Source organism: Scyliorhinus canicula, chromosome 12, assembly GCF_902713615.1.
Source record: "Scyliorhinus canicula chromosome 12, sScyCan1.1, whole genome shotgun sequence".
Classification (NCBI taxonomy): Eukaryota; Metazoa; Chordata; class Chondrichthyes; order Carcharhiniformes; family Scyliorhinidae; genus Scyliorhinus; species Scyliorhinus canicula.
In genome coordinates this window covers 156,239,921-156,266,906 of record NC_052157.1, presented here as the reverse complement: position 1 = coordinate 156,266,906, position 26,986 = coordinate 156,239,921, and the positions used below count along the sequence as shown (strand labels likewise).

Here is a 26,986-nt window from a genome sequence, read left to right as displayed (position 1 = left end):
TGTTATTATGGCAAAGCTGTAACTCATCCTCTTGATAAAATTAAATCTATGATCTCCAACAATTTAAATGGATTTAATGGGTATTTGCTGTCCCGAACAGAGAAGTTCAATAGCTTTCTCCAAGAATATTTTGATAAAGTGGTCAGTGAAACATAATTTCATACAGCCATTAATTTGGGTAGTGTGATTCCTGATCAGAAGTTGAGCTGCTTGCAAGTTTTTTTAACGTTTTCATGCCTGTAAAATCTGGAGTTCCATCTGATGTATTTCTTTGATCTGACGAACACTGGCGGAATTCTCTGGTGTCGTCCATGGCGGGACACATTGAGAGCAAGAACAGAAAATTTGGGGTTCCAGTCAAATCTGTATTGACTCTGCAGCATGGGGGAATTGCAGCCGCAAATGAGGATGGAGGATTTTGTCCGTCGTTCAAGGTTTACTCAAATCAGATGCATGTTCCTCAGTAATCATTTACTGCATGAATGGAACCAAAGGCCAGATGAGAAAACTTTTTATGCAGTGGATTATGATATGGAATGTACGAACCGGATGGGTGGTGAATGAAGATTTAGCATCATTCAAAAGTAGTATTTTGATTTTAAAAATGTGAAGGGGTGAAAGTTACTGGGCTAAGGAAAGAGCAGAGTGGGATTTATTAACCAAAGCTAAAGATCCTCAAGCGCTGATCATTCTATGATTCTATAAAACATTCCAAATCCTAATGACCATTTTGTGAATAACATTTCTAGCCTCTTTCATATCCTTGTACAGTCCTACGTTTAATGTGCCCATGACTGATTCACTAAGCAAAAGTATCGGTCTTTAATTATTTAGTGTCAAACCTGTGCATAATTTCAATACTTGGTTCCCCCCTCCTAACCCTGTTTATTGCAATCGATAAAATGGGCGAGGGGCGTTTTTATGTTTTTGCTATTTTTTTTGGTGGTGCAACATGTTTACATGAAAGCTTGTTCTGTATGCAGATTCCTATGTTTGGCATTTTGCAGCCTGTTTGCTTGAGTGTATATTGGTTGATGGAAATGTTGCACTCTGCACCTTTCCTCTCAGACTGATTAGGCTTATCAGCTGACCGATTTGCTTTCATTTATCCTTGGGTCAATAAATTCTTTCCCTGTATCTATTGACCAATCCCTTCTCAGTGTCCCTTTTAATTTCTAAAAAAATTCTCTCGGTTTGAAGGGCCACATAATGTGAGCATGGTAGCAGCTGCTTTTTTGTGACCTCTGGAGCTACTCATCTTTTAATCCTATTTTATTCCTGATGCTCACCCAAATCCTTGTTTGAGTGGAGCTGTCGTAGATGACGGGTGTGGGCACAGTTTGCCGGGGCAGCTTTGCTGGTGAGCGGGTCGACACTTTGGCGATAGAGTTGGTGTTGAGATGATGGCTGCCAAGTTGTGGATGTCTGTCCTGGCTCCCCGGCGCAGATTATTCATGCTCATGATGAACTATAAGATACCCTAAAGAAAATGAGTGAAGCGGAGAGAGGAATCTAGTCAGACCTTGGAAATCCTGCTGCATGGTATGTCTAAAATCCTGGTTGATTTGGAGAGATGGTTCCGGAGCAGGAATATTCCTACGTCTGGTTTCCTGACGAGAGCTTTCACAATCTCGACTTTGAAGGTTGGGCATTTCGAGTTTGATGGAGCACATCGTATTGGTTTTCGAGGCCTGGGTCGGTCCAAGAGTTCGACCACTTGTCTTGTGTTGTTGTCTTCTCTGTTCGCGTGAAGTGCTGGAAACAACGGGTCTTCGCCACCTGCTAGGGTCTAGGTTTTTCTTTACTGGAACTTCGGAACAATGGCATGGCAGAGCTGTAAAGGCTTTGGTGAAACTCTAAATGTTGCTCGACATCCTGTCATGGCTTTGGCCTTTCCAAGCTCCATGGATGGTTATGTCATCCTGGAGTTCACCAATAATTCTGAATTCTGTTCCCTTGTATTATGCTCTTGATTGGATCACCTTCTGACAGTGGTGTGATGAAATGAGCACAGAGTTGGTTATGACGTGAGGGTTATGCTGTATTTGCGTGGTGTTTTTTCTTGTGCTGTAATCCTTGCTTTTACACTGGGGATGTACTTTTTTTGATACCAGTCACCTTATTTATAGATAAGATGAATAGTGCCACAGCAGGGTGCTAGTTGGCGCCTCTGGTGTTGGAGTAGGGGGAAATAGTACTGTTGTATGTCTGGGCGTATCCTGTTTCTTGTGAGGTTATGCTGTTCTGTTGCTGATATCCTTTTTAGACCATGTTTGATACCTAGCTAATCCTGGTGTCCTTTCTTTGGGGTTCCCTTTCTTTGCCTGGGTAGGCGCGATACTGATACAGGCTCTGATTTGTTATATTTAATTCTAGAGGTGGGTGTCGCAGTGGTTAGCGCTGCTCCCTCACGTCGCTGAGGATCCAGGTTCCATCACGACCCCGGGTCACTGTCCGTGTTAAGTTTCCTCATGTCTGCGTGGGTCTCACCTCCACAACCCAAAGATGTGTAGGCTAGGTGGATTGGCCATGCTAAATTGCCCCTTAATTGGGGAAACAAAAAAGAATTGGGTACTCTAACTTTAAAAAATTTATATATTCTAGAGGGTATGTCAGGAGGAGGTTTGTATCCCTTTCTGAGACATCCCGTTGATGGATGTCTTGACTGTTCGTCTCATTTGTGGGGTTCTGGTTTGTTACCCGGTGATGGTGTGACCTTACAGTGCCTCTGATTTGGCTGGAGAGGAGTGATGTCTGTTGTGCAGCGAATCTTGGCATGGTGCAAATATCCTTGGTTAATTGGCTCATGTATACGAGTGTACACTGCCAAGCCACATCTTGTACCGATGATGGCATCCTTTTGTTCCCCGCTTTTATTTGGGAGGGGGGGTACTATCCTTTCATTGCTTGGCGGTCTTGATGTTGAGTTAGGATTGGTTGTATTTTACCCCAAAAGGGGTCGCTTTGTCTTTTTTGTCCTGTGGAGGTGCACCATAGTGCAATGTGCGCATGGATTTATCCTGAAATCTCCTTCCCCTCCCCCTCCCCCCATTCTTTGTTCTTTCATTTTCATTAGCTGTGCGTAAGGAGACCCTACCTACAAGGAATACAATGGTTGTCAATTGTACGAATATATGCTGGATATTAGATATTATATTTGTGTATAATAGTATAGATAATTTATATATGTGAATAATCATTCTGTTCTGTACTAAATTGTGGAGATCTGTTGCATCTAAATGGAAAACCTTCAATAAAAATGTCCATTTAAAAAAAAAAAAATCCCTTGTTCTGTGGGCCTTGCTGTGTAACTGGTTAAGGTAGGCTTGGAAGATTCCTGACTGCATTGTTCAGATTTCGTGGCCTGGCTACCCATGCTATTGCAGTTATCCTGTAATGCAGCAATTTTCATAAGGCAGTTTGAGCTAATGTACTAAATGTCATGCACTCTTCCTCTACACAAAGCTCACTGCTTGATGTTCATTGTTGCAACCCAAGTCATCAAATACAGTCTGATAGGTTTGTTGTTCATCGAGAGTTTAGCAGGGAATCTTTTGACACAGATTTAGTTCAGTGTTTTTATGAAGGGACAGTGATTTTTATTTAAATCTGTAATGTATACTTTGGTGAAATGGCTTGCATGTAGAGGGCATGTAATTACAAAATCTGTGTAATTGTTTTTTTTGTCTTTTTCTCAAGGTTAGCTTGACTGTCACTCCGAATAGAAACCTAATACTGCTGTTCTTGAAACAAAGCATTTAATGTTTTTGGACTTATCAAAATAGTTTGGAGACTTTGAGTACCATATATTTAAGCAGACCTGTGGGCAGAACGGTGGCACAGTGGTTAGCACTGTTGATTCACAGCTCCAGGGTCCCAAGTTCGATTCCCGGCTTGGGTCACTGTCTGTGTGGAGTTTGCACATTCTCCCCGTGTCTGCATGGGTTTCCTCCATTGCTCCGATTTCCTCCCACAAGTCCCGAAAGACGTGCTATTAGATAATTTGGACATTCTGAATTATCCCTGTGTACCCGAACAGGTGCTTGAATGTGGCGACTAGGGGATTTTCACAGTAACTTCATTGCAGTGGTAATGTGAGCCTACTTGTGACAATAAAGATTATTATTAGCATAAGCATGCAGCTGTGAATTTGCTATTCTACCTTCTAGTAAGAGTGGACAATCTGTACTGAACAACCATGAATTGTACTTAGTTTATGTGATTTCATCAACTAGTTCAGAGCAGTTTGAAAATTATGTCAAAGATCTATAGATCTGCTTTGTCTCTTACCATGTTGACCAGAATAAGACCATAAGAAATAGGAGTAGGCCATTCGGCCTCTCGAGCCTACTCTGCCATTCAATAAGTTGGTGGTTGATCGGATTGTGGCCTTAGCTCTACTTTTCTGCCTGTACCCCGTTATTCTTAATCGTTGATTTTTTAAAATCTGTCTAATTTAGCCTTGAATATATTTATTCCATGGTCGAACCTCCACTGCTCTCTGGGATAGAATAGCGAATTCAAAGATTCACAACGTTCAGAAGAAATTCCTCCACTGTCTCAATGATGGACCTTTTTAGAGCTGTGCCCACTAGATTTAGATTTCCTCCCCTCAGAGCAAACATCCCCTCATTCTTGTATGTTTAAGCGTTCACCTCTCTAATCCTTATAAACTCCAATGAGTCTCGGCCCAACCTGTTCAACCTTTCAGAATTAACCCAATGAAACTTCTCTGAACTGCTTCCAGTGCAAGTGGATCCCTGAAGGGTACACTTAGGCAGCCTGGAAAGAGATGCAGTTGTTTTGATTGGGTCATGCAGGGTTTTGCTCTATGGGCTGGGTTCCCAGGTGTGCGCACACTGAGATTCACATCAGCTGATGCACGTTCCAAGGTCCAGGGCCATGTGATGAGGATGCCAGAGTTTGGTGCAACCTCTGTAAAGACTCTATTAGGATTAATTTCCTTCAACCAGAGTACACAGAGTGGCATTTTCAGGATGGAAACCTATAACTAGTGGAGTGCCACAGGGATCTGTGCTGGGGCTACAATTGTTTGCAATGTATATATTAGCGGCTCGTGCAAAGGAAGTGTATGTACTATTGCCAAGTTTGCAGATGAGACAAAAATCGGTGGGAAGGCAAATGGTTAATAATAATCTTTTATTAGTGTCACGAGTAGGCTTACATTAACACTGTAATGAAGTTACTGTGAAAGTCCCTAGTCACCAGCGGGATATAGACAGGTTAAGTGAGTGGGCAAAAACTTAGCAGGTGGAATAAAATACAGGCAACTGTGAAGTTAAGCACTTGGGAGGAAGAATAAAGAAGCTAAATACTTAAATGGAGAAAACTGCAGCACAGGGATTTGGGTGTCCTTGTGCATAAATCATAAAGCTAACATTTAAGATCAGCAGGGAAAGCAAATGGGATGTGGGTCTTTATTTCAACAGGAATGGAGTATGAAAATAGGGAGGTCATGCTGAAATGATTCAAGTCATTAGTTACATCACAGCTGGAATACTATCAACAGTTCGGTTCCCTTATCCAAGGAAAGATATACTGGCACTGGAGACATAATACATCCTCCTGATGTAATTTTTAGAGGGATGGGAACCTGGGACCTCGGCGCCGCGAGGCAGCAGTGCTAACCCACTGCACTACCGTGCCGCCACGTTCCTCATGCTCTTAATTTAAAAAGTGACGCAATGCCTGGACATGCTCAAGCAGAGGTGACTGGTCAACCAATCGGTATCCCTTTCTCATCCAGTATTAATTGATGCTTCCTCTGAAATTTATCCCTGTATTTGTCATGATGAGTGCAAGATGAAAAGTTTCTCCCTTTGCTGCAAAGGTTTGCACATTCTCCCTGAGTCTGAGTGGGTCTCACTCTCCACAACCCAAAGCTGTGCAGGGTAGGTGGATTGGTCACGTTAAATTGCCCCTTAATTGGGGGAAAGAAATGAATTGGGTACTCTTAAATTTAAAAAAAAGATTTGTCCCCATATTGCTTACACTAAAACTGTGGCACAGAGGTGAGTTGTGTAGCAGTAATGAAGAACTGGGGAGTGCGCATTATTTAAAACAGCAAAGGGAACACCTCAAAGTTATTTCCTTGTGTGTGTATATGGGCACTGATGGATAATTGGATACTGTAGGAAATGAGACAAGATGAAGCTTTACCCTAAGCTTCAAATTATAGTTGAACTTTGTGCTCAATATGAACAATGGCTGGCCAGCATTAATCATGCTCACCTGGATGAGCGCACACAAAAATGCACAAGGGTAGTCAGTGCTTGCTTGGGAAGGGTTTAAGGTTCTCACGCAGGAGGGAAAGAGATTTTTTTTTAAAGGAATGCATGTTTCCAGAGGGTGAGGAATGAGAATATCAAGCTACAGCAAGATTATCTGGAAACTATCCAGGAACTTTCTTACTAAGACGAGGCTAAACAATGCCAGAAAAAACGCACAAAAAACCAAGAGTGTTCATTTTACATTTATATAGCACCTATCATAACCTCAGGATGTTCAAAGTACCAGATAGACAATCAAGTACTCTTTGAAATAGTCATTGAAGTAAATTTCAGAAGTCAAGTGAGTTCAAAACATTGTGCTTTGCGGATTTTTTTCCTCGATATTCTGAACAACGTGGTTATAATGCCCAATGCGCAAATTTGATAAGCACCATTTGGAATAGCATATGCCATTTCATCCTCCCTGCACACGTTAACTCAAAATTGATGTGTGCGACTCTTCTCACCAAAGCAGCACAAAGACGATGGGCGTGAGAAGTAACCCAAACTGCTCCCAAGCTCTGTGTTACTGTTGATTTTCAATTGTAGCAATGTTTTTCAAACATTCTTTCCCCTGGGACCCACTTTTACCAACTGACCAAACTTACCCGACCCACACCATGTTCACTTACCTTTAATGTGAAAGGGGAATCTGCTTGCTCCTCACAATGTGACTCCAATCAGGTTCACAGGAGGAGTGGGCAATGTGCGCATCAGGTGCAGACTTCAGCCAGTTACTTTGTGCCATCTTTAACTTTGTGAGAAGGGAAAACCCAACCTCGCACATGTAGGTCGTTGTGAAGGGTAATAGCAACAAATATACTTGATTTACTCTGCGCTGGATACTCTGGGAGATGCTACTCCAGAATGCTGACTTTGGCATGTTTTTAATGTGCTATCACAGGTCAGGTACAGCAACGTAGTCTATTCATTTGGAGTCAGCTGTAAGTTAATAACTGACTGGGGTCTCAACGGAATTTTTCACCGACCCACTTTGCTTTCAAAATCTGCCAGTTCTTCCCTGCATATAACACACTGGCTTTGCATCCTTATTTGCATTTGCACAAGTGAAAAAAATCATACCTCAAGAAATCATCTTTATACTGCTTTGTTCCCAAGTTAATTTTCTTCTTTGCGGGCTGTTAACCAGAGGTCCTGGAGTTCTGTCCAGAGCGAACAGTATCACTGCTCTGTCCTGCCTGGGCTCTCTCTCCTGCCTGGACACTCTCTCCTGCCTGGACTCTCCTGGGCAGCCCTCTCCAGAGGATTCAGATGAGAGAACCTGGGCAGAAGGTACTCTGCCTATTGGTGTCTCTGGCCGTCCTGTAACAAAACGATCCATCTTCTCGGGTCACGTGCCTGGATTGCTGGCAGCTAGAAAATGGAAGACGCTCTCCTTCCCGATTTAGCACAAAAAGCACATACGTGCAGGGTGCTTGACCTGCTCACTGCTGCCACTTATGGCCGGAAGAATGCACACCACCTCATTTAAAAGATGGTAGCAGCAGTTTGGGAGCTTCTCCTATGATTGGGACCACCAGGGGAATGCCACAAACGATCACTCTGCGACCTGCATTTTGAAAAACCCTGAATTAGAACACCAAACTCTACTGCTATTCAGCCTCATTGAAATAGGGTGGGAGTGCAAAATCAACAGTTAACATTTGCCAAATCACAGTTCGGAAATATAAGTAAAACAAATTTCTAAAATCCATGGACTCATTTGACAGTTAGAAAAGAAAATTTATCAATCAGAAATGTGTGGAAATATAAAACATTAGCAAATGAAGCCATCACGTTGTGTTCTTGGTTTGCTGGTTTTAATCAGTATGGTTGTTGGGGTACAGCAGGAGAGTGCAAATGAGGATCATATCAGATCAATCATGATCTCATTGAATGGAGGAGCAGACTCGATGGAATGAATGGCCGACTTCTCGTAAGTCTTACTTTTGTCATCCTTCATGAACAATGATAATACCAAGAATTGTACAATTCACAATTCCTTGATAATCCCAGGTCACCAATGTGGTTTGCAGCCAATCAGATACTTGTGAAGACAGTAGTGACTGTTGCAATGTAGGAAACAACACCAATTTGCATACAACAAGCCTCAATCAGCACTGAAATAAATGACCAGATTATCTATTTTAGGTGTTGGTTGAGGGAATTTATGCTGACATCAGGAGGAGAACTTCCTTGTTCTTCTTCAAACTCATGCTATGGGATTTTCTAACTCCATGCAAGGGGCAGAAGGGGCCCATGGTTCAACATCTCACCCGAAAGACATTACCTCAGACAGTGGAACAGTCCACTGAAGTGTCAGCATGTAGTCCACTCCCTGGAACAGGACTTGAACGACAATCTTCTGATTCAGAGGTAGGAGTGTTACCGCTGAGCCAAGGCTGACAAAGTGACGGATCACACGAGGCATGCTTCACTCAGGACACAAAACAAAAAAACAATTCCCAATACCATAAACTGCTGACTACAGTATTGGGGATTGTCGACACAACTTCAGATTCAATTGACCATTTGTAATGTGTTTATTCATGCAAATGGCATTTACTTTAATCCAAGACACTGTTGCACTTCATACCTGTAAAGCTTGATATGCACCGTACAGCGGGGCAGCACAGTGGCGCAGTGGGTAGCGTTGCTGCCTCACGGCACCAGGCTCGCTCCCGGCTCTGGGTCACTGTCTGTATGGAGTTTGCACATTCTCCCCATGTTTGCGTGGGTTTCGCCCCCACAACCCAAAGATGTATAGGGTAGGTGGATTGGCCACGCTAAATTGCCCCTTGATTGGAAAAAATGAATTGGTTACTCTAAATTTATTTTTAAAAAGCATGATGAGCAATACTCCATGTTTCATTCTATGTGGCAATGCTGCCACCAGTCGACCTAATTGACCAACCAAAATGTTCCTTGTGACTAACTGCATTCTGAAAATGAATGGATTGGATTAATAATGTTTCCCATGTAATATCAGTAAGGTAAATTTCATCCAGCTCAAACCAAATTTACTCCCTTTATTACCTATGTGAATGTACAACGAAACTCTCTTCTAAATAAGAAATGGGTCTTTCTGACAGAATTAAGGGTTCCAACATAATCCTAAAGTATGATTTTCTTTTCCTCTTTTAGACTTGCCTTTGGGTGGCAAGCACTACTTGTAAAAGTGTATCCCGACTAACATTGTTTAAGGAATTACAGTTTTTCTTTTGATGCTCAGGTACTGGGACCCTATCGATATTGCCTCTGCTTTGTAGATAGCTGTGAGTAGTGCAATATTGCTTATAGGGTTTCAGTGTTTGGGAATTGCAGCGGCCCGGCTTACAGCCCTTCATTTGAGTGGAAAGCTTCAGTATTCACATCAACAAAGTTGTGCAAAAGCTGACAAACCTGTGCATGTATATTTTTTGAAACCTGTGCATGTATATTTTTCTGGTGGTGGAAGGTGAATGAGGGAGGAGTACAACGCAAACTAAGCTGCCCATTTTTACAGGCAGTTGGCAATTTGTTAAACTGTAATAAAGTTTCCAGTAGCTGTAACCCAAATGATGGTTTGAGTACATATGCCCTGAGGTCTTTAGTTTCGATCCATAACCTAACTCTGATTTATGTTGGTGCTGCAATTGACAAGGCATCACGGGACGGTTTATATCCATGGCTTGTAAATTATTTTGTGGGATGTGGGCTCTGCTGGAAAAGCCATCATTTATTTGCCATCCTTAATTATTGCCCTTGAAGGTGGTGAGCTACTGCCTTGAGCCGTTGCAGTCCATCTGCTGCAAGTACACCACAGTGCAGTTAGGGAGGGAGTTCCAGGATTTTCACCCAGTGACGGCAGTTAGCACTGCTGCATCACCGTGCCAGGGACCTGGGCTTGATTCTGCTCTTGGGTGACTGGGTGGAGTTTGCACGTTCTCCCCATGTCTTTGTGGATTTCCTTCGGGTGCGCAGGTTTCCTGCCACAGTCCAAAGTTGTGCAGGTTAGGTGGGGTTGTGGGGGAGTGAGCCATGTAGGGGGCTCTTTCAGAGGGTCAGTGCAGACACTAATGGCCTGCGCTGTCAGGATTCTATGAATGGCAGCTACGGTACCAAATCAGGACGGTGTGGGGCTTTCAGGGGAATTTATGGATGTTGGAATTCCCATACATCTGCTGCCCTTGTCCTTCTAGGTGGTAGAGATTATGGGTTTGGAAGGTGCTGTCAAAGGAGCCTTTGTGAGGTGCTGCTTGTAGATGGGGTAACTGCCGCTACAGTGCATCAGTAGTAAGAGGCGTGAATGTTGAAGGTGGTGGATGGATGCTGATCAAGTGGGCTGCTTTATCCACTGGAGCTGCAGTCCTCCAGACAAGTGGAGAGTATTCCATCCCGTGTCTTGCCGATGGTTGCCAAACTTTGGGGAGTTTGGTTGGGGAGGGGATAAGAGAAAGAGGAGAGTTACTTACTGCAGCATTCCCAGCCTCTGACTTTGTCAAGTCCATGCCAAAAATATGTGTGAGGAAGTTTTTGAATAAAGATAGGAGCTGGCTTATCTGTAGTGGTTGTAACCTTCCTGTTGTCTTATGCTGCTTCGTGTAGCTTCCTTGATGTATGCTTTGACAAAGGAAGCTCCAGACTATGAAATGGTTCAACTTGTTTATTGAACTATTAACACAGTTCTTAAATGAGTTTGACTCTCTGCTAATCTAGCTGTAGTAACTCAGTTTATCTTTACCAGCCTGCTCTAAGCCACGTGCTGGGTGTGATGCTGTTGTTCAACCCTGATGTACTCTCTAGATGTCAAGTCTGTGGAAAGAGACAGAGCCTGTGTGCTCTGTCCTTTTCTATGGTTTGTGAAGTGCCCCCTTGTGGTAATGCCACCTCTGGGTGTCCTGATTACCCATTGGTTGTGTCCTGTTCTAATGACCCATTGGCTGTATGTCTGTGTCATGGCATCTCTGGTGCTCCCTCTAGCGGCTACTTAGTTGTAGTGTATTTACATTAACCCCCTTGTGTGTATATATATATATATATATATATATATAGTGATGCATATCACCACGCTTCCCACCAGATCAAAGGTGCCAGCTGTGTTCCCCTTAACTTCACCAAATTCCTCATGAGCATACAGGTTTTATTTTGTGATAACTTGCCCATGAGGAAAGCCAGAGTCCAGTTCTTTTTTTAAAAAAATCTGACAGCTGTTGAGATGTCCTCCCCTGAGCTGCCCTTCCTCTTCAGGACCTGCAATGCATTATTGCAAGAACTGCTGTAATTAACTACCTCAGCACACATTGCAAATTGAGCAGTGGGGCCTCCTGGCAGTGAATTGATATTGGTTGAGGGATGAATATTGGCCAGGACACTAGGAGAACCCGATGTTATGTGCATGAGGGTAAACAGTAGAACCTTTTGTCTTGGAGGGCAAGACTGCCTGCCCCTCCAACACCACAGCACCCAGTCCTGTCCCAATGACTGAGCCTCCAAAGGAGACCTCACTTGGAGGAGAGAGTGCTACCACAGAGCCAAGTCTGTGTATGAATGTTGTAGGTCTATTGTCACCCTGTTAGGGGGCGGAGACCCGAGTCCTGAATTTCTGTTTTAATTACGAATCCGAAATGTGGGAATGTCAGCAAATATTGCACGGTGATATTGAGCATTGCATGCTCCCCAATCCGGAAACGTGAGACCATGTATGTCTGTTTCGTCGGTCTCCTCCAACAGGCCTATTTGAGCGTAGAAGCAGTATCATGTTGGGTTTCTGTAATTTATTAACAGAAGAAAGTACAAGAGTCCAGGAGCCGATGCTGAGCTGCCCAAGTGTGTGTCTTGTATTTGATCCAATGTGTACTTAAGGTATTAACTACGTGTGTGGTGTATATATTTGGCATAAAACCTGCTCAGTTGGCTCATTAAGGCTGTAATAACAGAAGGAATGGGTATCTACGGTTTGTTTATTTTTTTGTCACGCTCTTGGATGTCTGGGACACTGGTCAGGAGTAAAGTGCATTACAGTATGTAAAAACAATGAAATGTTTAGTAATAGTTAAAACCTTGTTGAAAATTGACAGCTGCCATTAGTTATGGGGTCCCTTGTCACCAAATGGGATGAATATATGTGGACAAGCCAAGTTTTCATTTTGGTCGCATTATCTCCCCAGTATTGTTTCAATAGATGGTTTTCAGTTCCAAACAATAATTGGATAAACCCAAAGGAAGGAAGCGTTTGGGTTTCTAAAAACACTGGCTGCATTTGTTTTTGAATAATTTAATGTCATTGAATAATTTATACTGTGCATTGTGCAGATCTCCACGAACAGCAACACAAATGACTTTGTGATTGAAGAGCAGTGTCATTTTCTGATCTTGCAGGAGGTGGTGCAAGGCAGAAGTAATTTTCAGATACCGTAACCAAATTTCCTAGGGTCTGCAGAAATAGTTAAAATCACTGATTGTTACCATCATGAACATCTATACGGGGCGGCACGGTGGCACAGTGGGTTAGCCCTGTTGCCTAACTGTGCCGGGGTCCCGGGTTCGATCCCGGCTCTGGGTCTCTGCCCGTGTGGAGTTTACACATTCTCCTCGTGTTTGCGTGGGTCTCACCTCCACAACCCAAAGATGTGCAGGGTAAGTGGATTGGCCATGCTAAATTGCCCCTTTATTGGAAAAAATCAATTGGGTACTCTAAATTTATATTTAAAAAAAATAAATGAACATATGTACCACACTTCCTCCAACTCCTCAAACTTCAAGGATAAAGTTCATCTTGTCCAATGTGATAAAAGGCTTTGTGGTATCAGTTGACCTGTTCACAAGGTTGGTCAAAGTGGCTGTTCCTTTTCAAGCAGGACCTGGAGATGGCCGTTTCATTAGTTGGGTCAACAAACCAACTGAAATGTTTGCAAGTGTTTTCTAAACCAGAGATGGGAGTATAGTTGAGTGCCCATGTGTTTTGACCATGTCACCTATTCCTGGTCTTCAACTGGCAGTCCAGTCTTTTTATCTTTGTTGGTCCATTAATTTTTATCCATGATGATAGAGCCTTTCATTTCCGAGGGATGCCCTACACAGCCAGTATTTATTTCTTACTTTTAATAGTTTCCGAAAACCTTTCTAACGTTGGCCTGCACTTCCGCTGTCATGACCTGTGGAAGGACTGTTCTTTTGCATTAACAGAACAAACTAACTTCACCGTGGTCCATTGTCAGGGGCTGGTTTAGCACAGTGGGCTAAACAGCTGGCTTGTAATGCAGAACAAGACCAATTCCCTTACCGGCTCCCTGAATAGGTGCCGGAATATGGCGACTAGGGGCTTTTCACAGTAACTTCATTGAAGCCTACTTGTGACAATAAGCGATTATTATTATGGTAGCTCCCTTTCCTCAGAGATAGAAGTTTTGAATGTTCATGACTCGCTGCAGGATGTGAGAACATCAGCTAGGTTAATTGTACAGTCGCTGTTTGGGAGGCAGACATGGCAGCCAGTTTGCATACAAGATTCCATAAACAATGAGATGATGGCCAGATAATTTGTTTTTGGCAAAGTTCCGTGAGGGATGAATATTGGCTTTTACGTTTGGAAAATTCCCAATCAACTAATGCCATGGAATCTCACTGTGTACCCTCCAAATATCTCTGGTTAATCTACCATCCAAAAATAGTAAAATTCTGAATAGATTGTGCCCTGGCCCTGAAGTAGACATGACTTGAAACGGATGATTCTGAAATCCAGATTGTAGGAAAAGGCTGACACGTGCACTTGCTTAGCTTGAATTGTGGATATTTTCTTGCTACCTTTTCTTGCCTGTTGTAATCAGAGATGTTTGTAAACTTGTGGGGCTACTTAAGGAGTACGCCACTTGTTGACCATCCTGATCTTTGTCTGCCAGATCTTGCAAATTGAAAACCCAGAACCTTGGGGCATAAGAAGGATCGATGTGCCTGGACAGATAAAGTGCGCAAGGAGTTAATTTAGTGGAATGCAGGGCAGCACGGTGGCACAGAGGGTTGGACCCTGCTGCCTCACGGCGCTGAGGTCCCAGGTTCGATCCCGGTTCTGGGTCAGTGTCTGTGTGGAGTTTGTGTATCTAAATATTTTTTTTTAATTAGTGGAATGCATGGGTTACCTGCTCTTGACTAGCTGGCATCCAATCTGGATCGGTGCTTTCCAGATATCTGATATCAGAACAAAGATTACTGCTATGAACTTGCAAAACTCAGCCTGAAATCAGCCTACATTACTCCATAACCTGCATGTTCCTGGTTAGATGATTTGAGCAAATGTATTTTCATTATTTCCTATTTCTCTCTTTGGGGGTGGGGGATCCCGGCTCTCTAAGGAGAGAATGGTTTTAATTCCATTCTTCAATTCCTTCATTGGAATGCCCCAAGCATTTTCTTAACAGGCTGGAGTTTTAATTTAATTTCTATCTGTTCAGTGGGTGCCTCCTTTTCCTTTTGAAATTCAAATTATAAAATGATATTGTGGCAATATCTGATAGAAGGAACACTAAAGAATGCAACTCTTTTTAATAATATGTGATGTGAACACTGCACATTGCCTTCCAGACTGAGCCCTTCCATTAAACACTTAATATGAACACCAATGTCTTAATTCTACTTTGCAATTACACTTGAAAATGGAAAATGTTCCTTTTCCAGTCCTGTCAATCTCTTCTGAGGACTTGCTGTGAAGAATTTCTCAGTGTCAAGTAAACGACATATTCCTTAACTGTGCATGAAAGGTAATTATGCAGGCTGGAAAGAGTGCTAATAAAATATTCTCCTGCTGTTTTATCAAATAGCAAACCTTTCTTGGTAAGTCGCAGCGCACATTTTATACCATTCCAAACTCTATAAACAACTAGACAATCTCTCTTCCCCAAGTAGGCAGTAGAGTGTAATGTCCCCACCAACCTGGCTTTCAGGTGGTATAACTAAAGAATTGTAGAGCAGTGTGAAAGGACAATTCTCCTTCTTGTTCTTTATCTTGTCCTCTTCTTCACCCTCCCCCGCCCCAACCACCACATTCTTTCTCAAGTCTGATATTTGCTGGATACTACCGATGCCATCTTTCTCTTCCCCCAAATGATGTACAGGTTTGGTCTATGTTGGCAAGTGACCACAGTCTAATTCTAGTGGTAGATGTGGTTCAATTGGTTGCAGTCTTGTCTTAGTCAGAAGGCTGTGGACTCCAAGCATTAGAGAGACTGGAGCAAGCATTCCTGTATAAGACCAAGGAAGTGCTACGCTGTCAGTGGTGCTGTCGGAGACCCTGTCTGACTCATTCGGTTATCTAAAAGATCCTCTGTGGTATGATATCACAGTGGTTAGCACAGTGCTTCACAGCTCCAGGGTCCCAGGTTCGATTTCCGGCTTATCTGTGCAGAGGCTGCACGTTCTCCCCGTCTCTGCGTGGGTTTCCTTCAGGTGCTCCGGTTTCCTCCCACAGTCCGAAGATATGCAGGTTAGGTGGATTGGCCATGCTAAATTGCCTTTTGTGTCCAAAAAGGTTAGGTGGGGTTACGGGGATAGGTTGGACGTGTGGACTTAAGTGGATGCTCTTTTCAAGGGCCGGTGCAGACTCGATGGGCCAAATGGCCTCCTTCTGCACTGTAAATTCTATGTAAATGTATGTAAAATCCTTTACTGGTCGCCTGCTGTTTGAGGGATCTTCCTGTGTGCAAATTGGCTCAGGTTTTTCCAATATTACAGCAGTGGTGTACTTTGGATAGTCTTATGGTGAACTGTTTAAAAATATAAGTTTTTTTTTCTCTGTTTAGTGGAGGAGCAAGGCCCCATATCTTGACTGAAAAGTGCTTGAGCATTCACCCCTGTTGAAACCAGCTAACCTGATACAAGGAAGAGATTAAATCCTTGTGGTACAGATATTCTGAGCCATTTGGTGGGATGGGGGGGGGGGGGGGGGGGTCATCCAGAATTGAGGCAACAAATTTTGTACAGTAAAAAAAATGACTGTTATTGCCTTGCTCGAGGGAGTGTGTAATTCTCAGCTCAAATTAGAATTGTACACCTGGGAATAGGGTTCTGAGCAGTTTTAAGCCAAAAGCCAGGTGTTCCAGTACAGTGGATCTTGTGACATTTTTCCTGAGGGCTTCTCACCTCTGTCTCTTGTGAAACAGCTGGCTGGTAAACCAAATATCTGTGACTCCCCTCGAGGCCATTTGCCATTTGAAACTTCTACAGTCGAAATATGCGGCTGGCAGGCACCAACATGTTTAACCACGATCTCCCGATTAAACTGCATCTTGGCTAATGATCTCAGCTGATTCTGTAACTTTTCAACCTCCCATTAATTGCGGTTTTTTAGATTGTTGCTGAAGCAGTTTTTAACATACTTTTTATGATTTGATGGTGTGACTGCAACGATATCTCATGCACACCAGCTAACCCTGCTCTTACCCCTGTACCTCTGCCATCCCATCAAGTACCCCCCCCCCCCCCCCCCCCCAGACAAAATGTAGGAAAAATCATTTTTCATTTGTCATAGCTCTCCAGAGCAGTGGGGTCCATAGATGTCTGGGGGTTTCTGGTGTGCATAAGTGATGAGTGGTCACCACACATGCAGTGCAGAGTTGGCTGGCTGCCTCACATTGAGAGAAGCACACTGGAGGAATGCTGAGAGCAGCGGGAAGGTCAGGTACATGATGCTGGTGGCGGTCACTGTGAGTTTGGCTTTTCTCAGAAAAGAATTCCAGTACCTCTTCTGCTGTGAACAAATCTGTTGTTTTTGAAAGCTCTTAAAAAGCTCTGCATGCACCTTCATATTTACTGTATATAATATACAAATTTAAATGTGCCAGGAAGGGATCGGTGATTTGCTCTTTCGAAAGATGGTTATTCAAAAACGTTTGGGAACCACTGCTCTGGAGAGATTGACTTTTTTTTTTTAGAACTGCTGGCTGCCCAGCACAGGCAGGAGGCCAGAGCTGCGGTAGGGATGCTGAAGAGACTATAGAGTGGAATAGAGCAAGGGTAGGTGAGTGTAGACTGAGCTACAGAACACCAATGGCTATTGGGTAAATTATACTTGAGCTTCGCTGGGACGGGTCCAGTTTGAAAGAAGCTCTCCTTTACCACTGCCCCCCCCCCCCCCCCCCCCACCCCCATTGCAAATGTTTTATGCTTCTTTGTAATTGCAGATATTCTAGGAATTGACTGATTTATTCTGGCCCGGTCATTCAGGTTTGCTGTATAAACTAGCCTGAGTGGAACGATGGAAGAAATTAGCAGTTGCTTAATTGGAGCTAATGTTCGCTTGCTAAATTTGTGTAAAGCAAGCTTGAGGGCCCAACTGTAACATGATTTGAAAACTGCAGTTTGACATCCCGTGTCTCTAATTCTGATTGTACTCGAAGGTTTGGAGTTCAGGGATTGACCTGAGCTCTTGCTGCCCCAGATTTAGAATTCCCAGAGGGAGATAACGAGCAGTGATGTGATCGTTTGACAGAAAAATCAGTCATCTAACTTCTTACTTTCCTCCCTCAATTTAGTTCCAGAAGGCAGAGTCTGACCTGGATTATATCGAGCACAAGCTAGAGTTTGAAATAGCGAAAAATCTTCCTCAGAACACACCGACGCAGGTAGGTACAGATGTTGTCTTATCAGAACACTAATTGTGGGGAAAGCTTGCTGGTCTGTCAGGGAGGCACGGTGGTGCAGTGGTTAGCTGCTGCCTTATGGCACAGAAGACCCGGGTTCGAATCCTGGCCCTGGGTCACAGTCCGTGTGGAGTTTGCATATTTTCCCTGTGTTTGAGTGGGTTTCACCCCCACAACCCCAAAGATGTTCAGTGTAGGTGGATTGGCCATGCTAAATTGACCCTTAAATGGTAAAGAAAGGGCGGCAATGCGGCACAGTGGTTAGCACTGCTGCCTCACGGCGCCGAGGCCCCAGGTTTGATCCCGGCCCCGGGTCACTGTCTGTGTGGAGTTTGCACATACTCCCCGTGTCTGCGAGGGTCTTAGCCAGGCATCCAGGGTAGGTGGATTGGCCACGCTAAATTGCCCTTTAATTGGAAAATAAATAATTGGGTACTCTTAAATTTAAATTATAAAAAAAAAACATGACTGGTCTGCCATTGACGTGATAAATTGGTTGTGTGCTCTACCCCATTTCATGAAAACAGGAATGTCAGTTATTTATATATATTTTTTAATGGATTGCAAAGTTTACATGGAAGCCTTAGTGTTCCAATGAAAAGTTTTTTTTAATGTTGTGACAAGAAGCCAGGAGTTTAATTGTAAATTGTCCTTGAGCTGTAGCTGTATTGTGCAATTTGTACACTTTCAAAAAATATTTAACTAGCCTGTTTGTTAACTTGTCAGCAACTTCAAAGGAAAAATCACTTTTTTTCCCCCGCCTTTGTCATGTGAAAAAATGAAAATCGCTTATTGTCACGAGTAGACTTCAATGAAGTTACTGTGAAAAGCCCCTAGTCGCCACATTCCGGCGCCTGTTCGGGGAGGCTGTTACGGGAATCGAACCGTGCTGCTGGCCTGCTTTCAAAGCCAGCGATTTAGCCCAGTGTGCTAAACAGCCCCTCTATGTGCTGTCCAGTGAGAACTTTCTCTTGAGGAATGGCGATGAAGAGACTGTTGTAACAAGTCGTGCTGCATACCTAACTGGGTTTTGCTGAAGCAGAGCTACTGCAGAGATTGAACCCTTTGTGGTTACCTGATTTTATCAGTATGCACAGCACCGTGGATAGTTTTCTCCCTCTTGCTGTACTATTGAGTTATTTTGGTTGCACACTGAATCGTATTTAACCCACTAGCAGAGATCTGTCTCTCTGGGAGTGGCTAATTCAACACCACTTTGGCTTGCACACTTTCTGTACATTACAGCTTATATATATTTCCCACCTGTGCTTTAGGAAAATCCAGTGAAACTACTGGAGCAACTGAGGGTAATAAAATCCCGTTACCGTGAGTTATCAGTGGAAGCCGATCAGATTGCCAGTGAGCAAAAAGAAGCTGTGGATTTCATCCGTTCACAACTTACTACCACATTGCAGTTAGTCCAGAAGCTGCAGGAGCAGACTGACCGAGAGGTAAATCTTTGCAATCACCATCTTAGGTGAGCTTGATCCTGGCAGGAAAACAGCTATGTTGTCACAAAGTGGCGAATATTATTGACTGATACAGTGGGTTATTTTTTAAGTTGACTGGATGTCTATTTTGTGTCGAAACCCTCTTTACCCAAGTGTAATATAGCTACAAATAAATCCTGACACTTGTCACCATGATGCATGGCCACTATCCGAAGTGTGGAGTGCTTGGGGAAAGTTGATGAGAACCAAGATGAGTGGGTCAGATCCATCATTCTGAAGCTAATGAGGAACAGGCTTGGGCCAAGTTCAGTCCTTCCTGAGTTTGCTGCTCTAATCAGTTGGGGTGGCACTAGGTAATATCCTCATCCGGGACCAGGAAGAGGAAATTGAACTTGTTCTCTCTGGCTGGCTCCCACTCTCTCCTTCCTCCTCCATTTTCCACATCAACTTCCATCAGTTGCTTTATGGAAGTGCCTCTGTGAAGGAGATTTGTTTTACAATTCCTCGCATGATTAGATCTCTATCCTGCCATGCTGCAGTGGTGATGTAAGCCTTAAAGAGAGTGCTTTAGCCATTTTAGCAGAATTTCTGATGGCGCTGGTGAACTGAGCGCTCTCTAAACTTTGTCTGTAGCTCAAAATTCCAAATATTACTGAGATCCTTGTGCTGAAAAATTCCTAGTTGGGATTATTACTGAAAGCAAAGTGGGGTAAGTATTTCATTTTTGCCTCTGGTTTTTAAGGGACCACTTAAAATATTTTTCTTCAAAATCAGAAATGCTGGCAATGCCCAGGTTAGTTTGTGTGTTAGCTTAAAGAAAATAATCTGAAGGCAAGGCTTTAGGCTGCTAGTGAGTTTTTCCTGTTGGTGCTGATGTGTTTGTTTTGCTCAGTGCTGGCGGAACAAATCCAGCTTGTGCACAAGAGGGATTCTACTGCCTTCATTTGATTTTTGTTTTATTGTTTTCTCCAGTCCTGTCCACTGACTGAGGATGAGCAATGGGCTGTACAGAAGATTCTGAAATCTGAAACCTTGACTAAAGTAGGACCCAGTGAGGTACATTGGTTTACTGTAATGCCATTTTTAATTGCATTCACTCCTCTCACTTAGATGTTTTGTATCAATAGAATCAATGATAGGTTTGATGTAAATGTGTTTAAAATTAACCGTTGTCCTGTTCTTGCAGGTGTTTTGATTGTTCACTTCACTTTCAAAATTTTTCCAACTTTACCTTGTTCCAAAGTATATAAAACAACGAATCTGCTGGGAATTCTTGATCTAATTAGATCAAAAATCGTGCTTGCTATGTTTTTTTTTCCAGTAGGTTAGGGAGACTGAGGTGGTTTTATGATAATAGAATTTACAGTGCAGAAGGAGACTATTCAGCCCATCGAGTCTGCACTGGCTCTTTGAAAGAGCACCGTACCCAAGCGCACACCTCCACCCTATCCCCAGTAACCCCACCCAACACTAACGGCAATTTTGAACACTAAGGGCAATTTAGCATGGCCAATCCACCTAACCTGCACATCTTGGCTGGTTAGCACACTGCTAAATCGCTGGCTTTGAAAGCAGAGCCAGGCAGGCCTGCAGCACGGTTCAATTCCCGTACCAGCCTGCCCGAACAGGCGCCTGAATGTGGCGACTAGGGGTTTTCACAGTAACTGCATTTGAAGCCTACTTGTGACAAGCGATTTTCATTTGGACTGTGGGAGGAAACCAGAACACCCGGAGGATACCCATGTACACACAGGGAGAATGTGTAGACTCCGCACAGACAGTGAACCAAGCCGGGAATCAAACCTGGGACCCTGGAGCTATGAAGCAATTGTGCTAACCACCATGCTCCCGTGCTGCCCAATTTTCGACTTTTTTTTGCTGAGTTAGCAGAAACCCATTTCTATCCAAATGTTAGTGACTGCGTGCAACTTACTGTTTTCTCAAAGCTATCTCTGCTTCCTTCCATCACATGTTTGTGTGGTTTTTTTTTTAGGCTTGATCTCTGCTCCTGATATGGTGTGTCTCAGAATGGGAGCTTAGTAATTAACATTCTACCTATTATCAGCTTAGTCTATGATATTGAGTATTGGTGCTGCTAACATTCAGCACCACTCACCAAATTCCTGTCATTGTGTGTGTATTCCTGAGAGAGGCTGTTTGCCCCTTCCACTTGCTCAAAAAACACCATGTTAAAGTCCAACATGTTTGTTTCAAACACTAGCTTTCGGAGCACTGCTCCTTCCTCAGGTGAATGAAGAGGTATGTTCCAGACACACACATATATATATATATATATATACAAATTCAAAGATGCCAGACAACGCTTAGAATGCGAGCATTTGCAGGTAATTAAATCTTTACCGATCGAAAGATAGGGGTAACCCCAGGTTAAAGAGGCGTGAATTGTCTCTAGCCAGGACAGTTGGTAGGATTTCGCAAGCCCAGGCCAGATGGTGGGGGATGAATGTAATGTGACATGAATCCCAGGTCCTGGTTGAGGCCGCACCCGTGTGCGGAACTTGGCTGTAAGTTTCTGCTCGGCGATTCTGCGTTGTCCTGAAGGCCGCCTTGGAGAACGCTTACCCGGAGATCAGAGTCTGAATGCCCTTGACTGTTGGAAGTGTTCCCTGACTGGAAGGGAACGTTCCCGCCTGGTGATTGTCGCGCGATGTCCGTTCATTTGTTGTCGCAGCGCCTGCATGTTCTCGCCAATGTACCACGCTTAAAGCCTTGTTTGCTTGCATTATTGATGAATAGTTTCGAAATGCAGATGTCGCAAATGCGACATTCTGCAGGTTTGCTAGTCCAATTAAATCACTGATCAAAACCAAAGCACGGTCAATGAGCCTTCTAAATTCGTACAAGACCTTTTGGTAACACATACAAGTATAAAAGTTGTGAGGTCCTGCTCTCAAAAGGGAGCCTTGGTTGGTGGGAGAGGATAGATGGGTTTTAAAACACATATTCCCATTAAGGAAGGTTCCTCACAAAGTTAACACTATAAAGAAACGATTGAGCTTAAGTATAGCCTAATCGAATGGTGGCACAGTGGTTAGCACTGTTGCTTCACAGCTCCAGGGTTCAATTCCAGCCTCGGGTGACTGTCGAGTCTGCACGTTCTCCCTGTATCTGCGTGGCTTTCCTCCGGGTACTCCAGTTTCCTCCCACAGTCCAAAGATGTGCAGGATAGGTGGATTGGCCATGCAAAAGTGCCCCTTAATGTCCAAAAGGTTAGGTGGGGTTACTGTGTTACGGGCATAGGGCGAAGGCGTGGGCTACAGTAGGGTGCTCTTTCCACAGGTTGGTGCATACAATGGGCCAAAGGCCTCCTTGTGCACTGTAAATACTATGATTCTATACTCATCCTGAACTGCAGCAACAAAGCTTGAATCGATGATGAAAGTCAGCAACCATAGATTCTAAGCATTGTCTGACATCTTTGAATTTGTCTGTATTCATTCACCTGAGCAAGGAGCAGTGCACCGAAAGCTAGTGTTTGAAACAAACATGTTGGACTTTAACCTTGTGTTGTACGACTTCTTACTGTGCTCACCCCAGTCCAACGCCGGCATCTCCACATCGTAGCTCAAAAAAGAAATAAGGAGAGGCAGTATCTCATTTTTACCAGAAAATTGACTTGAATCTAATATTTGCTGGTATCACAGTAATGCTTAACTGAGAAACAGTTGAAAATGGGGTAATGAGGTTAATCTGAGTAAAATGTTTTTCTCAATTAAATACAGCGTTAACTTAAAGGCAAAATGAAAGACCAAGTAGGTGCAACAGTTTTCTTGGTGCACTGTCGCTCAAAACAACTTGTGGAAAGTTTGATTTTCTTCCTGCGCTGTGTCTACCGCTCTCTGACTCCAGTGGGTGCATTTTAATTAATTTCTGTCTATTGAATAGTACTGATCTTTCATTTTTTTTTTCTTTTAATAGGAGCCTTGTGCAGAGCCTTCAGTACCACAACAGGTGGAAGGTAGGTGTGCAGACGGGTATTGAAGGAAAACTCAATGCCATCTGAAATTTGTATGAAGCTCGCCACTTAGCCCGAAGTGTGAATTTCCCCCCAAACTTCAATAGTGGTCAGTGAACGGGATTTAGAGGGTCCAAGTGCTGAGGTGCTTTTCTCCTCTCTGCACCCCCATCACCAAACCTTGAGATGGTTGGACCTCTTCTGAGATCTCCTCCGCTCTGCACCCCCGTCACCATCGAGATGGTAGGACCCTCTTCTGGGATCTACAAATCAGCAGCGACCAGAAATCAAACCAGATTGGTGCGGCTCAGCCTTTCCCAGAATTGTGGGAGTCAAATCTGATTTCTCTCCTTTAGTTATATCGTTAATAAGTCCTACACAGAATGGAATGTGACTAGCCCAAGTGCCAAGAGAGTGTTGGCTAATGATAGCAGACATTCTTGGTAGTTCTCGGAGCAGAAAATAACTTGGAGCAAAAGCCATGAATAAAAAACTAAGGTAATGAAAGAAAAATGTTGTTGGTCATCTTTCTATTTTTATTTCAAACACATCAACACTGGAATTCAGAATAAGTTAATAGCTGTGACTTGTTAATAAATTTGACGAAACTGTATTGCTCAATGGTGACAAAGTAGTTAGTGCTGCTGCCTCACAGCGCCGAGGACCCGGGTTCGATCCCAGCCCCGGGTCACTGTCCGTGTGGAGTTTGCACATTCTCCCCGTGTTTGCGTGGGTCTCACTCCCACAACCCAAAGATGAGCAGGGGAGGTGGATTGGCCACGCTAAATTGCCCCTTAATTGGGGGGGGGGGGAGAAACTGCATTGCTCAGATATGAAATAGCAACTCAAAAAATTTAGTTCACCTGAACTTGACATCAGCTGGAATATTTTTGTTGATTTCGTAAAAGAAAACTTCAATTATGCAGTGCCCATCATACTAAATTTGAGTCACTGCAAGTGAAATGCTTTATGTAGCCACATTAATCTTTTAATATTGTCACAAGTAGGCTTACATTAACACTGCAATGAAGTTACTGTGAAAAGCCCCTAGTCGCCACATTCCGGCACCTGTTCGGGTACACAGAGGGCGAATTTGGAATGTCCAATTCACGTAACAGCACGTCTTTCGGGACTTGTGGGAGGAAACCGGAACACCCGGAGGAAACCCACGCAGACACAGGGAGAATGTGCAGACTCTGCACAGACAGTGACCCAAGCTTGGAATTGAACTTGTGTCCCTGGCGCTGTGAAACAACAGTGATAACCACTGTGCTGCCCATAGATGCTGTTTCTTGAGTAGCAGATCCCCCCGCACATCAGTTTAATGACTCGTTTTTTTGGGCAGGACAGCTCCCGTATTCTTTGAGTCGTGCCATGTCATGGGATCTTTGAGTACATGATCTGCAGGAAAGGCAGGTGTCCCTCAATGTTAACTCTTACAGTGCAGGACTCCCTTGCTACCACACTGCAGAAACTTGTGTTCATGATGAGCCTTCTGGCTGAAGCTATTTGCATTGGGAAATGTATTCCTTGCTCCACATAGAAGTCTCCCTCCTTTTCTCCAGTTTCCTGGGTTATACTTGGTTGACTAGAAATTAGATTCTCTTCCTCAGTCAGGTGTCTGGCATGGCTGCGATCAGACCCTTGCTGGATACATACTTGTGGTACTTGTTTTAAATTGAATGGTATTATGTGACTCGATTGTTCCCATGTGACTGCTACTTTGTGTTCTGACTTGCTATGCGACCACCCTTTTAATGCTTTGCTTTCTATGAAACCTGTCACTAAAGTTGGAGTAGAGTTAAATGATGATTTTTGACATTCTGACCCAGTATTCAAGTCTTGCCGCTCGGTATCAGAGAGTCCTTGTAATATATTGTGTTTCTTCCTGTCCATTCACATTTCTCCATTCTTGGTGGACAGTTTGAGAATGTAATCTGATTTCTCCCCACTTTGCAGAAACACCTGGTTTGACATTAAATCTGTTGGACCAACTTCCAAAATAAGTTAATTCTTGAAATTAAAAGACTCTACAGGTTAGCAAGTAAAAGCTTATACCTTCTGTTTGAAAGGTGTTATTCAGCAGGGTAAAATAACAGATCATGGAATATTCTACAAGTGCATTAAACATTTATGCAGCATATCACTAACAATTTATGAAGTTACCCAGTGAATTAACATCCAGTGAATCAATTTCAAAAATAGCTATTATATCCTCTGGTGCTTTATAGGTGTCTGATCAGCTGCTGTTTTTAATGATATGTGAACCACCTCACTTGTGTTTCAGCTGAATTTGAACCAGTCACTGAGAAGATGTTCATGTCTGTACCAAAAAGTGTGAGATCGACTGTGAAACTTGCCGATTTGAACACGTTTTATCAGCAACTCTTCGACCACTTCATAAAGAATAAAAATAGGTGAGGGTGCGGCGCTGATTATTATAATGTCTTGGTTAGCACTGATGGTGACTGGGAAGAGTGCATTGGGACGGTAACCAGTGCTGCAGGGAAGTCCTTCACAGGATATGAGGCCAATCATTTAAACTGGGATGAGGAAAATTATTTCACTTAAAGGGTTGAGAGTCTCTGGAATGAGAGTTTTGGTGTCTCCGGATTAAGAGATATGGGGAATGGCTGGAAAATGGGACTTGAAGCTCATTCACATTGAATGATGGAGCTGACGCGACAGGCCATATGGTCTACTCCTCCCATTTCTTGTGTGTTCAGCCCTAGTTTGACTGCAAAGGCAATAAAATTGTGAATCTGACTTTGTCAATTGCTTATTTGTATCCTCCTGACTGTCTGTACCATACTTGCTGACAGTTTTAGCCAGTTGTGACTGGTGCTTGGTTGGATTAGTTGCTTTCTTAAGAAAATTAAAGTTTGTAACAGCTGCCTGTTTCCCCCAATCAAACTTGTTAAAATTGCAGTAATTGATTAATTCTTGAATCTTTCTTCAATGAACAAATTGATTGGCTATTAATTTAGTCACTTAATGATTCATCAGCTCATGCTATCCTTGCCGTCAGCTATTGCACCGTTCCTGATTGGCAATTGGGTGTATTTGACTGTCAACCAGGTTTCTGCTGCCCTGCCTCATTCCCTGTGGATTGCTCTACCTTCCAAGAGAACATTCTCTGATGTTGGGGGGGGTTGCAATTTTATCATAAAAGTACAATCAATTTGAATGCAATTTCCACTGTTTTGTACATTTTCTGTTCATCCCAAACTGATGGAGTTTTCAGAATAACCAGAATTTTTTTAAAAACGTATTGTCACTGGCTTTGTGAATTTGATACCCTTGGGAGATAAAAATTGCTATTCGTTTATAACCAAAAGTATTTGTGAGGTTCAAGGATATCAATCTATTCATGATATCTATGACATTCCTGTGGTTAGATTGGGGTAAACTACAGTTTTTTAAGTTCTGCCTGCCTGAATTACAATAATCAGGTGTGCACGCACCAGCCTCCCCGAACAGGCGCCGGAATGTGGCGACTACGGGCTTTTCACAGTAACTTCATTTGAAGCCTACTTGTGACAATAAGCGATTTTCATTTCATTTCATTTTTTCTTTTTGTCATCTTTTGCGCTCAAACATTTAAATCGGAAAGCTATGAAGTTAAACTTTAATTGACTACATACCTGTACTGTTTTA

General features: G+C 43.2%; 1 protein-coding gene across 2 annotated transcripts in view; it reads left to right on the top strand.

The window, feature by feature from the left end:
- The window catches only part of ska2 (spindle and kinetochore associated complex subunit 2), a 40,249-nt gene that overhangs the window by 10,661 nt on the left and 2,602 nt on the right, over positions 1–26,986 (top strand). The window contains exons 1-6 of one of the 2 annotated variants that reach the window (XM_038814626.1): positions 14,246–14,341; positions 17,795–17,884; positions 19,177–19,353; positions 20,326–20,409; positions 23,293–23,332; positions 25,617–25,746. In XM_038814626.1, coding sequence (XP_038670554.1) covers positions 14,261–14,341; positions 17,795–17,884; positions 19,177–19,353; positions 20,326–20,409; positions 23,293–23,332; positions 25,617–25,746 — 602 coding nt within the window. In that variant the 5' untranslated portion in view covers positions 14,246–14,260. Of the gene's footprint in view, positions 1–14,245; positions 14,342–17,794; positions 17,885–19,176; positions 19,354–20,325; positions 20,410–23,292; positions 23,333–25,616; positions 25,747–26,986 lie in introns of those variants that run through there. The other variant, XM_038814627.1, reaches the window with a different exon arrangement.